Raw genomic sequence first — 11,863 nt, forward strand, 5'->3', positions numbered from 1 at the left:
ATGCATTGCTTCCAGTATGAGAGGCAATATGCTTCTGAATACCAATTTATTGGGAAAATAAGCAAGAGGGTCTTGATGCAGTTATGCCCTAGTTTGGGGCTTCCCCTAGATATTTATCTGGCCATCGTGGGAACTGAATTCTGAACTAGATAGGTTTTCAGTTTAATCAATTACAGCATTTCTCACACTCTCTGCCTTTTTAACTACCTGCACACTATCAACTGGGTTTGTTCTTAGTCTTAGTGTAGTGACAGGATGACAAGAAGTTACTTTTTCATACCAATTATAAACTGCACTCTCTTTAACAAAATTAATTTCAATCCTATATTCATTTTGTCTCTCCCCATCCAATGAATATGTGAACTGTTTTTTAAAAAGTATCATAAACCACTTAGAAAATAGTATTCAAACCAAAAAGCAAACATCTTCAAACAAAAATCAAACTATAGTAAAATACTGTAATTTTATTATATATTAACCTGCATTCATGAAATCTACAACAAAGTTCACCTTAAGCTTTTCAATGGGCAATCTAATTTTAATGCATACTATTAGACACTACATGCCTAAGTAATGCTTTTATTAACAGGCATTATATTAGCATATCAAGTTTTTAAGCCAAGAAGCCTGCCTATTTATAAGTGCATTCAATGTAATACCTGTATAATGTAAATAAAAAACACGCAAGACTGAAAGAATCTACATGTAAAACAACTAATGGAAAAATAAAAAGGGAAGGTTTTCTTATAGATGATCTTGTGACTTTTAAAAAGCAAACTAGCTCCTTTTTCTTTTGGGCCTTGTTATTTGACAATGCTGAAGTCACTGTATTCTAAATTAGTAATCTTCTTTTCATTATGGAATTCAGCTCTGTCAATGATGGACTTGGGACTTCCCTTCTTCTGAAGCCATTCTTGAAGCTGCCGCACCTTTACAATAGGGCCTTGTATCTGTCCTTGCACAGTGCCATAGTTGGTATTCTGGACCCAGCCAACCAGACCCAGCTTCTTTCCTTCAGCCTAAAGAAAGAAATACATTGCATTTATTTATTTACAGACATTTTCATATAGTCCGACTTAATGGCATACACTACTCTGGGAGCTAAACAAAAATATAAACAACCCCAGCCTTTTAGATTGAAAGAAAAATATATGATACACAACAATCATAAACAAATTGAGAAATTAAAACCACAACAAATAATCTATACTATATAGACTCTTCCAAAGAAAGAGCTAATATAATTAGTCAGGAGATTAAACTGGGCTACTTTGTGCAGGAAGCAGTTTCCCCAACAGAATGTAACTATTGTTTGTGTCACATTTCCACGATGTCTCCTTCTCATCCAGGAAATATAAACAAGTCTACTTATAAACATGCTTTTTGTCACCCTCAAAGTGCAATAAAAATGAAGCAGCGTAGTTGACTCTAATAGCAACGTCCTCTGTCTATACTCCAAACTTGAGTTTTGCTGAATTCAGTGAAGCCTATTCTAGAAAATGAAAGTGCAAGACAAAGGCCTCCAGCAGTCCAATCCTATACAGTGGGGTCTTGACTTAAGAACGGCTCGAGTTAAGAACATTTTGACTTAAGAACCGCTCTCATAGGAAAATATTGACTTGACTTACATACTTAGATTTGAGTTAAGAACTGAAAAAAAAACACGTGGGAGGCAGGGAAAGTGCAAAATGTGAACTTTCAGTTAACTGTTGGCCAGTGAAAAGGGTGGCTGTCTGCTTCCTCACTCCTCCCAGCGTTTAGAGAGTGGATTGGAGTCTTCAGACTGCCTGGTACTGCCTGGACTGTATTTTCCCTGCCTTCCCTGAACCTTTCTTGACCTAAGAAAAAAAGAAACAAAATATCCCCCTCTAGTGGTCGAAGGCAGAATAGCAGCTTCCCATTAGTTTCTATGGACGGAAAAGAGCAGATACGGATCAAATGGTTTTCAATGCATTCCTATGAGAAATGCAGATTTGACCTGAGAACTTTTTGACTTGAGAACCGCCTTCCAATACGGATTAAGTTCTCAAGTCAAGACCCCACTGTACAGTACACGTCTCCTCAGAAGCAAGCCCCACTTAATTTTCGTGATTACCCCCAGGTAAATGAAAATGGGTCTACAGCCAGCATGTTCATCAGTACCGATCAAAAAGACAACCCAAAGTAGCCTCCTCCTAGGTTGGCCACAGAACGATCTACGTACAAGAAGGGCCACGCACCTGTGTGTATTTGCGGAAAAACACCCCTTGGACTTTCCCAAACACTTCATAATCCACGGAAAGCAGCCCATCTCCCTCAGCCATGGCCGGTGGTGCCTGGACCAAAAGCAGAAACATAGCCAGCCAGAAAAGGAGATACAAATCCCGACCCCATGTCCATCCCTTTAAAGGGGGGGGATGGAGGGCACCCCCCTGCAACTCCCAACGACCGCACCACGAGGGCAGCGGTGGCACCGCCAGCTCAAACCAGGCGAAAGTCATCGAAAAGGAGAAGATCGGGCCGGATCCCCTCCCCGTCCCGTCCCGTCCCGTCCCGTCCCTCCTTCCTCCCTCAGTCCGTGCCCCATAAGGCGAGCCAAAAGGTCAAAGCACAAAGCCCCGCCTTCAATCTGCATCCTTATGAATATAGAGGGAGAGATGGGACAGGATGGGGCCTCCGCCAGTTGAGGGTCTTTGCAAAGCTTTAACTAACAGCAGGAAGCGCCCGGCCGGCCGACTTGCTCAGGAAACTGCCCCACTTTCCAAGAATCCCGAAGGCTTTAGAGCCGACCATCAACCGCCACGAACGGCCGGGCTTCTAACCGGCTTACCATGGAGCAGCCCTCCGTCCAGGTGCCTAGAAGAGTCCTAGCACGTAAAACGGAAGTGGAGGCAAGTCGTCCTTTCTAGGGTGAAGCGCGGACGGCAGCAGTATATGGCCTAAAACCATAGAGACGAAAGACTCGATGGAATGAAAAGCGAACTACAGTGCTGTATGTATGAAGATGAAAGAGGGAAAAGCCAGAAAACAAAACGGGGAAGAAAAAGTAGCGGTGAAAATCGATATGAGGCGTGAAAATCGGCCGTTCAGCAACAGCTTTATTGAGACAAACCAAAATGGCATAGAAATACGAGAAGAAAAACGGGGTTGTTCCTTCAGAATGTTCTCCACTCCAACTTCCAAAACCCCGAGCCTCAGATGAGGGGGTAATGGACATTGTAGTCCAAGTAGCTTGGGGGACCAAGGGTTTGCCATCATCCCTCTCCTCTCTATACATGTAATTTTTAAAAAAGTATTGCGACACTAGAAGATTGAAGGGTTTTTTTTAATTACGTATTACAATCCACTTCCTTACACATATGACATATCATATATAGGCTTACGCGCATAATTTCCATTATCTTGATGGAAATGGAAACCAAGCGGGATGCGATGCCGGTAAAAGTGATGAACGTACTTGCTGCTTTGGACCGGAAGCGGCTAGAGAGTAGTCGGATGTAGCATCCGCGTGCACGTTGCTAGGCAGCCGGGGTAAACAGCTCCACGGACGGGAGGCCGGTGTAAACAGCGTATGGGCTTGGCATGAGGTATGAAGGCCGAGGATACGTGTCTGGGGCAGGCAGGCTTGGCCTCGCGAGGCGGGTGAGGGCCCGTTGCCATGGCGAGCGAGCCGCTGTGGGCGTTCTTGGGGCTTCATCACATTCCCGGAAGGCCAATCCTCCCGTTAAGGAGGGCGGATCATCCGATGGGCAGTCAGTCCGTCCACCTGGGGACACTTGGGCGCGTTAGATAGATGTCAATTCCACTCCTAACCGATTGTTAGCAACTGGCAGCCTTCTGCCTAAAAGAACGTGATTGTTTCCAGTCGAGAAGGGTCTCAATCGTAAATGCACTTACAGTACACGCAAGTAGGGTTTATATTGGTGCTTTTAATAGCCATCTATAGAGTTATGATGAGTTAAGGGTAGATCAACTCACTTCAGGCTCTTCACAGTTGCAGAACTTCTTTATCACAAGGCATAGTTAAATGCTTTTTTTTTTTAATTTACGGAGTTTGAAGCAGCCTCAGAGGTAAGTCCCTTTTCTTGTAAACAGCCCCATTTAATGATTTGACTTTAAATTTGTTTCGATGGAAGTGTAAGGAACTGAATCTGTAGAATACTTGTTGTGTAAAAGAGTATTTTTTAGCAGGTAACCTAGACTTCAGTTTTCTCCACCTTTGGCCCATCTGTTGCTGATGGTCGGTTGCTGAACTCTTTGTTAAAGAACAGATTAAACATCTCCTGCACTTGTATTAAAGTCAGTATACTAGGAGCATTCATTCTAATAGTTCATAGAGCTGGAAGGGAGTTTAAGTTAAATGCAGGAATCCAAATCAAAGCAGATCTAATACATGCTTGTCCAGTTTTCTTTGAATACCCCCAATATTGGAGCACTCACCACATCCCAAAGTAATTGGTCCCATTGTCATACTGCTCTAACAGTTAAGAAGTTTTTGCTGATATCCAGCCTTGTCAAGGTATCCTAGTTGTCAGGATACATTTCAATTGCTATACATTCTGTTGATTCGTAGCGTCATTGGCTTAACTGAAAAGTATGAACTAAGTACTGTACGTACATAGTAAGCTAATATTGTGTGCTTAGTACATCTAATTAAGTATTCAGCATTTTGTTCATAATCAGGTACATGCTGTAGACATGGGCAAGGGCTTGGGCTTCATCTGTAATTAGTTCACAAAAACCTTAAGTTCTGTCACAGGGCAGGCCTCTGGGATTCTTTTTTCACTTCTCTTTACAGGCAGTTTTCTCTTGCCTCAGCTCCTTTGCAGAAGTGATTACATGTTTGGGTTTGGGACCTCGATATTTGGCAGATCGTCTTCTCCCACCCAGATCTACCCGAACCACCCGTTGTAGCCAGCAGGGACAGCTGAGGGGCCTGACGCCAAGAGAGGCTTGGAAGGAAAAAAATAGAAACCGGGCCTTCTCGGCGGTGGCCCCTCGGCTGTGGAACACACTTCCCACTGAAATTCGGCTGGCACCCTCACTGGGTGTTTTTAAAAGACTGTTAAAACTTGGCTGTTTAGGCAGGCCTTCCCTCCAGTCAGCTAACTCTTTTCATTTCTTTTTTCTTATCTTATCCCAACCTAGTATCCTTTCTGCCAACTCCTGCGACATTGCTGGAACCAGTTGTATTGGCTCTTGCCTTTCCATTGGACCATTTCAGCAATGTGGAGAGGGGGGATCTGCTGCTTGGGTAACAGCCTATCCTCCATATTACCTTACCCGGGCTTCATGCTCTGGAGAGGACACTCCTCGATTCAGAGCATGTTACCATAGTCTCTCGAGACTGAAGGATGCCTATGCTATCCTTTCTTAAATTGTTTTAATTAATATAGAAATTGTATTTTATGACTATATATATATTTTATATAGATCTATTTTATGTTGTAAGCTGCCCCGAGTAGACATGGTCTAGGGGGGCGGGGTATAAATAAATAAATAAATAAATAAATAAATAAATAAATAAATAAATAAATAAATAAATAAATAAATAAATAAATAAATAAATGTTGGAGAAGACGGCTATATATCAATTTCCCCACCTACCCTACTCTTTGGTAAAAGGAACAACAGGTAAGTTTGACCTTGGAGTTCAAAACGAAGCAGGGCAAAGGCTAATAGAGTTTTGTCAAAGAGAACAAGCTGGTCATCACACTCTTTTCCAACGACACAAGGACATCACCAGATGGGCAATACCGAAATCAGATTATGTTCTCTGCAGCCAAAGATGGAGAAGCCTTATACAGTCAGCAAAAACAAGACCTGGAGCTAATTGTGGCTCTGATCATCAGCTTCCTACAGCAAAATTCAAGCATAAACTGAGGAAAGTAGGAAAAACCACTGGGCTAGTCAGGTATATTCTAAACCAGATCCCCTATGAATACACAGTGGAAGTGAAGAACAGATTTAAGGAACTAGATTTGGTGGACAGAGTGCCTGAAGAACTATGGCTGGAGGCTTGCAACATTGTACAGGAGGCAGCAAAAAACCATCCCAAAGAAAAGGAAATGCAAGAAAGCAAAGTGGCTGTCCAACGAGGCCTTACAAATAGCAGAGAAGGGAAACAAAATCCAAGGGAGATAGGGAAAGTTACAGAAAATGGAATGCAGACTTCCAAAGAATAGAAAGGAGAGACAAGAGGGCCTTCTTAAATGAACAGTACAAAGAAATAGAGGAAAATAATAGAAAGGGAAAAACCAGAGATCTGTTCAAGAAAATTGGAGATATTAAAGGAACCTTTTGTGCGAAGATGAACATGATAAAGGACAAAAATAGTAGGAACCTAACAGAAGCAGAAGAATACACAGAGGAATTATAAAAGAAAGATATGGATGTCCCGGACAACCCAGATAGTGTGGCTGCTGACCTCGAGCCCAAACATCCTGGAAAGTGAAGTCAAGTGGACCTTAGAAAGCATGGCTAACAACAAGTCCAGTGAAGGAGATGGCATTCCAGTTGAACTATTTAAAATCTTAAAAGATGACGCTGATAAGCTGCTACACTCCATATGCCAGCAAGTTTGGAAAACTCAGCAGTGGCCAGAGGTTTGGAAAAGATCAGTCTACATCCCAATCCCAAAGAAGGGCAGTGCCAAAGAATGCTCCAACTACCATACAATTGCACTCATTTCACACGGTAGCAAGGTTAGGCTCAAAATCCTACACGGTGGGCTTCAGCATTATGTGGACCAAGAACTCCCAGAAATACAAGTTGGATTTTGAAGGGGCAGAGGAACTAGAGACCAAATTGCTAACATGCGCTGGATTATGGAGAATGCCAGAGAGTTCCAGAAAAATATCTACTTCTGCTTCATTGACTATGCAAAAGCCTTTGACTGTGTGGACCACAGCATACTATGGCAAGTCCTTAAAGAAATGGGAGCGCCTGACCACTTTATCTACCTCCTGAGAAATCTATATGTGGGACAGGAAGCAACAGTTAGAACTGGATATGTAACAACTGAATGGTTCAAAATTGGGAAAGAAGGCTGTTTATTGTCTCCCTGCTTATTCAACTTATATGCAGAATACATCATGTGAAAGGCTGGACTGGATGAATCCCAAGCCGGAATTAAGATTGCCGGAAGAAATATCAACAACCTCAGATATGCAGATGATACTACTCTGATGGCAGAAAGTGAGGAGGAATTAAAGAACCTTTTAATGAGGGTGAAAGAGGAGAGTGCAAAAAATGGTCTGAAGCTCAACATCAAAAAAACTAAGATCATGGCCACTGGTCCCATCACCTCCTGGCAAACAGAAGGGGAAGATATGGAGGCAGTGACAGATTTTACCTTCTTGGGCTCCATCATCACTGCAGATGGGAACAGCAGGCATGAAATTAAAAGACACCTGCTTCTTGGGAGGAAAGCAATGACAATCCTAGACAGCATCTTAAAAAGCAGAGACATCACCTTGCCAACAAAGGTCCGCATAGTTAAAGGTATGGTTTTTCCAGTAGTGATGTATGGAAATAAGAGCTGGACCATAAAGAAGGCTGACTGCCGAAGAATTGATGCTTTTGAATTATGGTGCTGGAGGAGACTCTTGAGAGTCCCCTGGACTGCAAGGAGAACAGACCTATCAATTCTAAAGGAAATCAACCCTGAGTGCTCACTGGAAGGACAGATCCTGAAGCTGAGGCTCCAATACTTTGGCCATGTCATGAGAAGAGAAGACTCCCTGGAAAAGACCCTGATGTTAGGAACGTGTGAAGGCAAGAGAAGGGGATGACAGAGGATGAGATGGTTGGACAGTGTCATTGAAGCTACCAACATGAATTTGACCAAACTCCGAGAGGCAGTGGAAGACAGGAGGGCCTGGTGTGCTCTGTCCAAGGGGTCACGAAGAGTCAGACACAACTTAAAGACTAAACAACAACCTTACTCTTTACACTCTTGGTGCTCCATTTACTTAGGGGTATTTTTCTGCAAGTTAACATTTATTTCTGCCAACACAGATCTGTTCTGTTCCAGTCCAGGAGGACCTGGGAGTGGTGCCTCCGAGGACAGTGGGGCCCTCATGATTTTCTCATTTCAATTTTGTGGAATCAGTTGGAATCAGCATTAACAAAACATGTCCTTTCTTAGCATAACATTTTATCCTGATCCATGGATCTGGTCTTGAAATTTTGTGCAGGTTTTTTTTTAATGTTTTATGGGAACCTAGTATTCACATGCAAGTTTCCCTGTGGTCTGAGCATTAACTACCATTATACTACAGCAACACACAGGAAAAATGTATACAAGGGGTTTATTTGTTAAGTTTCATTTAGAAGTAGGCAGTTGTTCAGAGTTATACATGAAGGTTTTTAGGTAGCAGAAAAGCTGGAGCAAGTTTCCCTGCACTAACCTTGACTTGCAGCGCTATTTGGAAAAGGAGGTGCAGAAGACTTCCAGTGGGAAGGCTATTACTTGCTTTCTCCCATAGTTCTTTAAATAATCATATATATCTATAAAAGCATAAAGACTCCCAGCCCACCTTCTATGCTTAAATGTAAAGTTAACTAATTTAATAAGTTTGGATATTGTAATACAATAAAAAGTGGCCATGCAGTATCGTCAATCCAATATGCATTTCTAGTTCTGTGGATTATTCATAAAAACAAAATCATGGCTAGATGCCTTTATAAAGCCCCCTTAGAGCTTCTGAGTACTGTTCCCCTTATTGCTGGAGGTGGGAGCAATCTGTAGCCTGTATAATTAAACTGTAAACTACCCTGAGAGTGCTTTGAGCACTATGAGGTGGTATATAAGCAACAGACTTTGCTTTCACTTTATCATAGTGGAGGAACAGAGACTTTGATTGAGTGCCCTAGTCATAGCATGCTTGTAACATGTCACATTCCTCCAGGCTTTATTGGACCGGCTGAATGGCTGAGTTGCAGCTGTCTGTGTGTTCAGTTATGGATCCAGCAGCATGTAATCCAAGTCTTCCAGCAACAACCCAGGAGAGGTGTCATCCAGAAATTCTTAAAGAACATACCCAGTTGGAGCACCTAAAGAATAATATTGAGCAACAGCTCCTATGCAACAATGATAAGCTGGCAGATCTTCATCTCCAAAAGAGGCAACACTCTTTTTGTTCTCATCCTGCAGAAAATACTCACCTGATTTTGGAAAAGGCAGGCTTCTACTCTGCTGGCCCCTTCAACTGGTATTTCAAGGGACAGGCTAGTACTTTGCCAGCTCACTGGAGAACTAGGCGGAGAGAAGGTGTGGACAGGGCGTACCCACTTAAGCCAGTCTTTCACCATAAAGGTAGGAATGTTCCTCTTCCCATTTCTTGGCAAGCTGGGAACTTGGCAGCTAAGGAAAATCCTTCCAAAGGTACTAGCTCAGAGAAAAAAGAAAAGTCACACATACTCAAGTCTCAGCATGCTGGAGTGCCGCCACTTTTTCCCGTTGGCCAGTCTAAGATATCAGCTCCTCATTCACGGGCAGAGTCGGGCTACATTCAAAAACTGGAGGCTGCTGGACGGAGCTTAGAGGAGGAGATCCAGCGGAAGGAGGCTCTCCTCAAGGAAAAATTGAGAAGAACAGAAGAAGAGCTCCGGAGAATACAGTGGGAAAGGCAGCAGACAGAAACAAAAGCAAGAAGAGAACAAGGAGCATTACGGATGCCTGAGAGGAAAGCAGCTGATATTGCTCAGGGCCGTGTTTCGAGACCTGCAGCTCAGCTGCACACTTGTGAAAAGATACATGTTTCAGAGAGCCCCGCAGCTTCATTGGGGGCTGCCATGCCTCCCCAGCTGCTCCCTATGGAAAGACTCAAAAAACAAAGATTGGTGGCTAGCAATAGTAAAATTCGAGAAAATATTTTAGCTACTTCTAGCCCAGAACTGGCTCCACTGCATGACCAGTCTCTTCCAGCAGCAACCCCTTTAGGACAGCTTAGCTGTGTGGCAACAGACTCATTAATTACAGAGGATCCTAGCAATGTAGAAGAATGGGGAGAGTGCAATATTTGTGAACGAAAGCTTTACCGCTCCAGATTGGAGAAGCACATAAGTATCTGCAGCAAGAACCATGGCTCCAAAAGAGAAGTGTTTGATTCAAGCAAAGCTAGAGCCAAAGGCACTGAATTAGAGACATACCATCTCCTGAAGGGCTCAGATATCTCCCAGGTAATACACATGGTTACTTATTACACATTCACTGTTCTTCTTTTAATTTATATGAGAATTCTAGCTAGTTTCGGATCTAAGCGCTAATGGGCCTGAGTTCTCCTTGGCTTTAAAAACACAGTAGCATCATTTTCTGATACCCACCTATCTGTCTGGGAAGAGGTTCAGTCTTTTTCTCTCAAAGATTTCCTACAAATAATAACTTGATGATTGCTTAAGTATCTCCAGTATCTTAACCAAATACAACTGCAGATGGGGTAACTTCTAGCATCATTTCAGGTAAGGGCAAAAAATAGAATGTGAAGTTTCAGTAAGGTTTAGTTTAAAGCACTGAGAATTGGCCTAGAAACAACCGGCTATAAACTGTTTTACCTCCTTTTGTCATACACACATAGGTAGTTGTGGATGTGAAAACAAGCAGACAAAACTTACCAGGGTTGTATGTAAAGGTGTCTAAGTAGCAGACAGACTTAAAATTTATCAAGTTAATTTGGCATAATCTATCAAAGTCACTGCTGTAAGTCAGCATTTATGTCAGGCATTTACCGGTAGTAGTATCTGGTAAACACTGTGAGGATGTAGTAAAGAGAAATCATTTATACTTAAAATTACAGAAACAGAGTTTTTCCTGTTTCCTATTTTAGCATAGGTAAATTCTTCCTAACTGAATACATTTTATCTACACTCCTTTTAGATGATTTACCGAGTTTTACTGAATTAGGAAGAAAATACAATGGTGTTCATTTGCAATGTATCTATGAGCAAAATTTGGCTTTAAGGAGTAGTAAGTATTCAGCTCGGCTATTAATAGTTAGACCTTAATATACACAGTATTTTTCCATTTGTCTGACTGCTGTAGGGGCTGGGAATTCGTTGCATTATAATTGTCCTATGATGTCAGAAAAGATCACATTGTGAGCTAAGAGGGTTGTACTAATGGTTTCTCCCACTACCCCTGTCACTACAGAAAAAATTCTCCAACCAAAGCTCTGAGGCTTCCAAGCAAATCAATATATCTAAGCAAAGCAACTGGCGACAGAAGCATGACTCTTTCATCAAGACATTGCGCAGGGCTCGGGAGGTTCAGCAAGTAATCTCAAAAGGGGGGAAGGCCTCAGATCTTCCCCCAGCACCTGCCATGGAGAACCCAGACTACAAGCTGTGCCCTTATTGCACCCGTCAGTTTGCACCCAAGGTAGCAGAGAGACACATTCCAAAATGCAAGAACATAAAGAACAGGCCCCCACCACCGCAACAAAAGAAACGTTGTTAGTGGTGGGCCAAAGTGGTACCATTTCCCTCAGTCTGACAATCCAGAGTGACAGAAAGTATTCGCAGAACTATTGCTTCATGTAAGAGACAATAATGTGAAAATGTAAAAGTGAGAAGCCCATAAACTGTGAACAGATTAATTAAAGCCCTTGTATTACATGTGAGGTTAGTGCCTAAGGCAGTACTTAGGCTACAACAGTGCCCTTTATCTTTAGCGAACAATGGGATTTCAATCTGCTTCTTCGGATGTGGCACTTGTGTGTTGCAGAGGTGTTACTGAAAAGTGTCAGAAGGCAAGATAGAACACACTACCACCAGCAGCTTTAAAGGCAACTCTGCCCGCCACAGCAAAAGAGTACCTTCGTTCCATAGAATGCAATGTATCAGTTGAGAAGGGGTGATGCCTATTTGGATATAATGAGGTAAA

General features: G+C 42.5%; 2 protein-coding genes across 7 annotated transcripts; one reads left to right on the forward strand and one right to left on the reverse strand.

The window, feature by feature from the left end:
* Positions 1-444: 444 nt before the first annotated feature.
* Positions 445-3,452, reverse strand: ACYP1 (acylphosphatase 1). 4 transcript variants are annotated; one of them, XM_078392853.1, is made up of 4 exons: positions 3,437-3,452; positions 2,810-2,918; positions 2,220-2,315; positions 445-1,019 (listed from the first exon to the last, which is right to left on the reverse strand). In XM_078392853.1, the coding sequence occupies exons 2-4, from the start codon at positions 2,810-2,812 to the stop codon at positions 804-806; spliced, it is 315 nt and encodes a 104-aa protein (XP_078248979.1). In that variant the 5' UTR covers positions 2,813-2,918; positions 3,437-3,452; the 3' UTR covers positions 445-803. The 4 variants fall into 4 exon arrangements, with proteins under 4 accessions (XP_078248979.1, XP_020649589.2, XP_020649587.3 ...); XM_020793930.3 differs by having other exon boundaries at positions 3,363-3,441; XM_020793928.3 differs by lacking the exon at positions 3,437-3,452 and having other exon boundaries at positions 2,692-2,860.
* A 26-nt stretch (positions 3,453-3,478) lies between these two features.
* ZC2HC1C (zinc finger C2HC-type containing 1C) lies at positions 3,479-11,595 on the forward strand. 3 transcript variants are annotated; one of them, XM_020793925.3, is made up of 3 exons: positions 3,479-3,566; positions 8,892-10,164; positions 11,132-11,595. In XM_020793925.3, the coding sequence occupies exons 2-3, from the start codon at positions 8,911-8,913 to the stop codon at positions 11,435-11,437; spliced, it is 1,560 nt and encodes a 519-aa protein (XP_020649584.3). In that variant the 5' UTR covers positions 3,479-3,566; positions 8,892-8,910; the 3' UTR covers positions 11,438-11,595. The 3 variants fall into 3 exon arrangements, with proteins under 3 accessions (XP_020649584.3, XP_020649585.3, XP_078248960.1); XM_020793926.3 differs by lacking the exon at positions 3,479-3,566 and adding an exon at positions 3,706-4,050; XM_078392834.1 differs by lacking the exon at positions 3,479-3,566 and having other exon boundaries at positions 7,022-10,164.
* Positions 11,596-11,863: the final 268 nt, after the last annotated feature.

The sequence above is a fragment of the Pogona vitticeps genome, chromosome 1, assembly GCF_051106095.1.
Source record: "Pogona vitticeps strain Pit_001003342236 chromosome 1, PviZW2.1, whole genome shotgun sequence".
Taxonomy (NCBI): Eukaryota; Metazoa; Chordata; class Lepidosauria; order Squamata; family Agamidae; genus Pogona; species Pogona vitticeps.

Bases quoted from the DNA above. Each gene is read 5' to 3' on its own strand.
- ACYP1 (XM_078392844.1), bottom strand. From the start codon at position 2,480: ATGACTTTCGCCTGGTTTGAGCTGGCGGTGCCACCGCTGCCCTCGTGG. The intron at 1,020-2,219 runs GTGCGTGGCCCT...TTCTTTCTTTAG, and splicing joins TTTTCCGCAAATACACACAG to GCTGAAGGAAAGAAGCTGGG.
- ZC2HC1C (XM_020793925.3), top strand. From the start codon at position 8,911: ATGGCTGAGTTGCAGCTGTCTGTGTGTTCAGTTATGGATCCAGCAGCA. The intron at 10,165-11,131 runs GTAATACACATG...CTGTCACTACAG, and splicing joins AGGGCTCAGATATCTCCCAG to AAAAAATTCTCCAACCAAAG.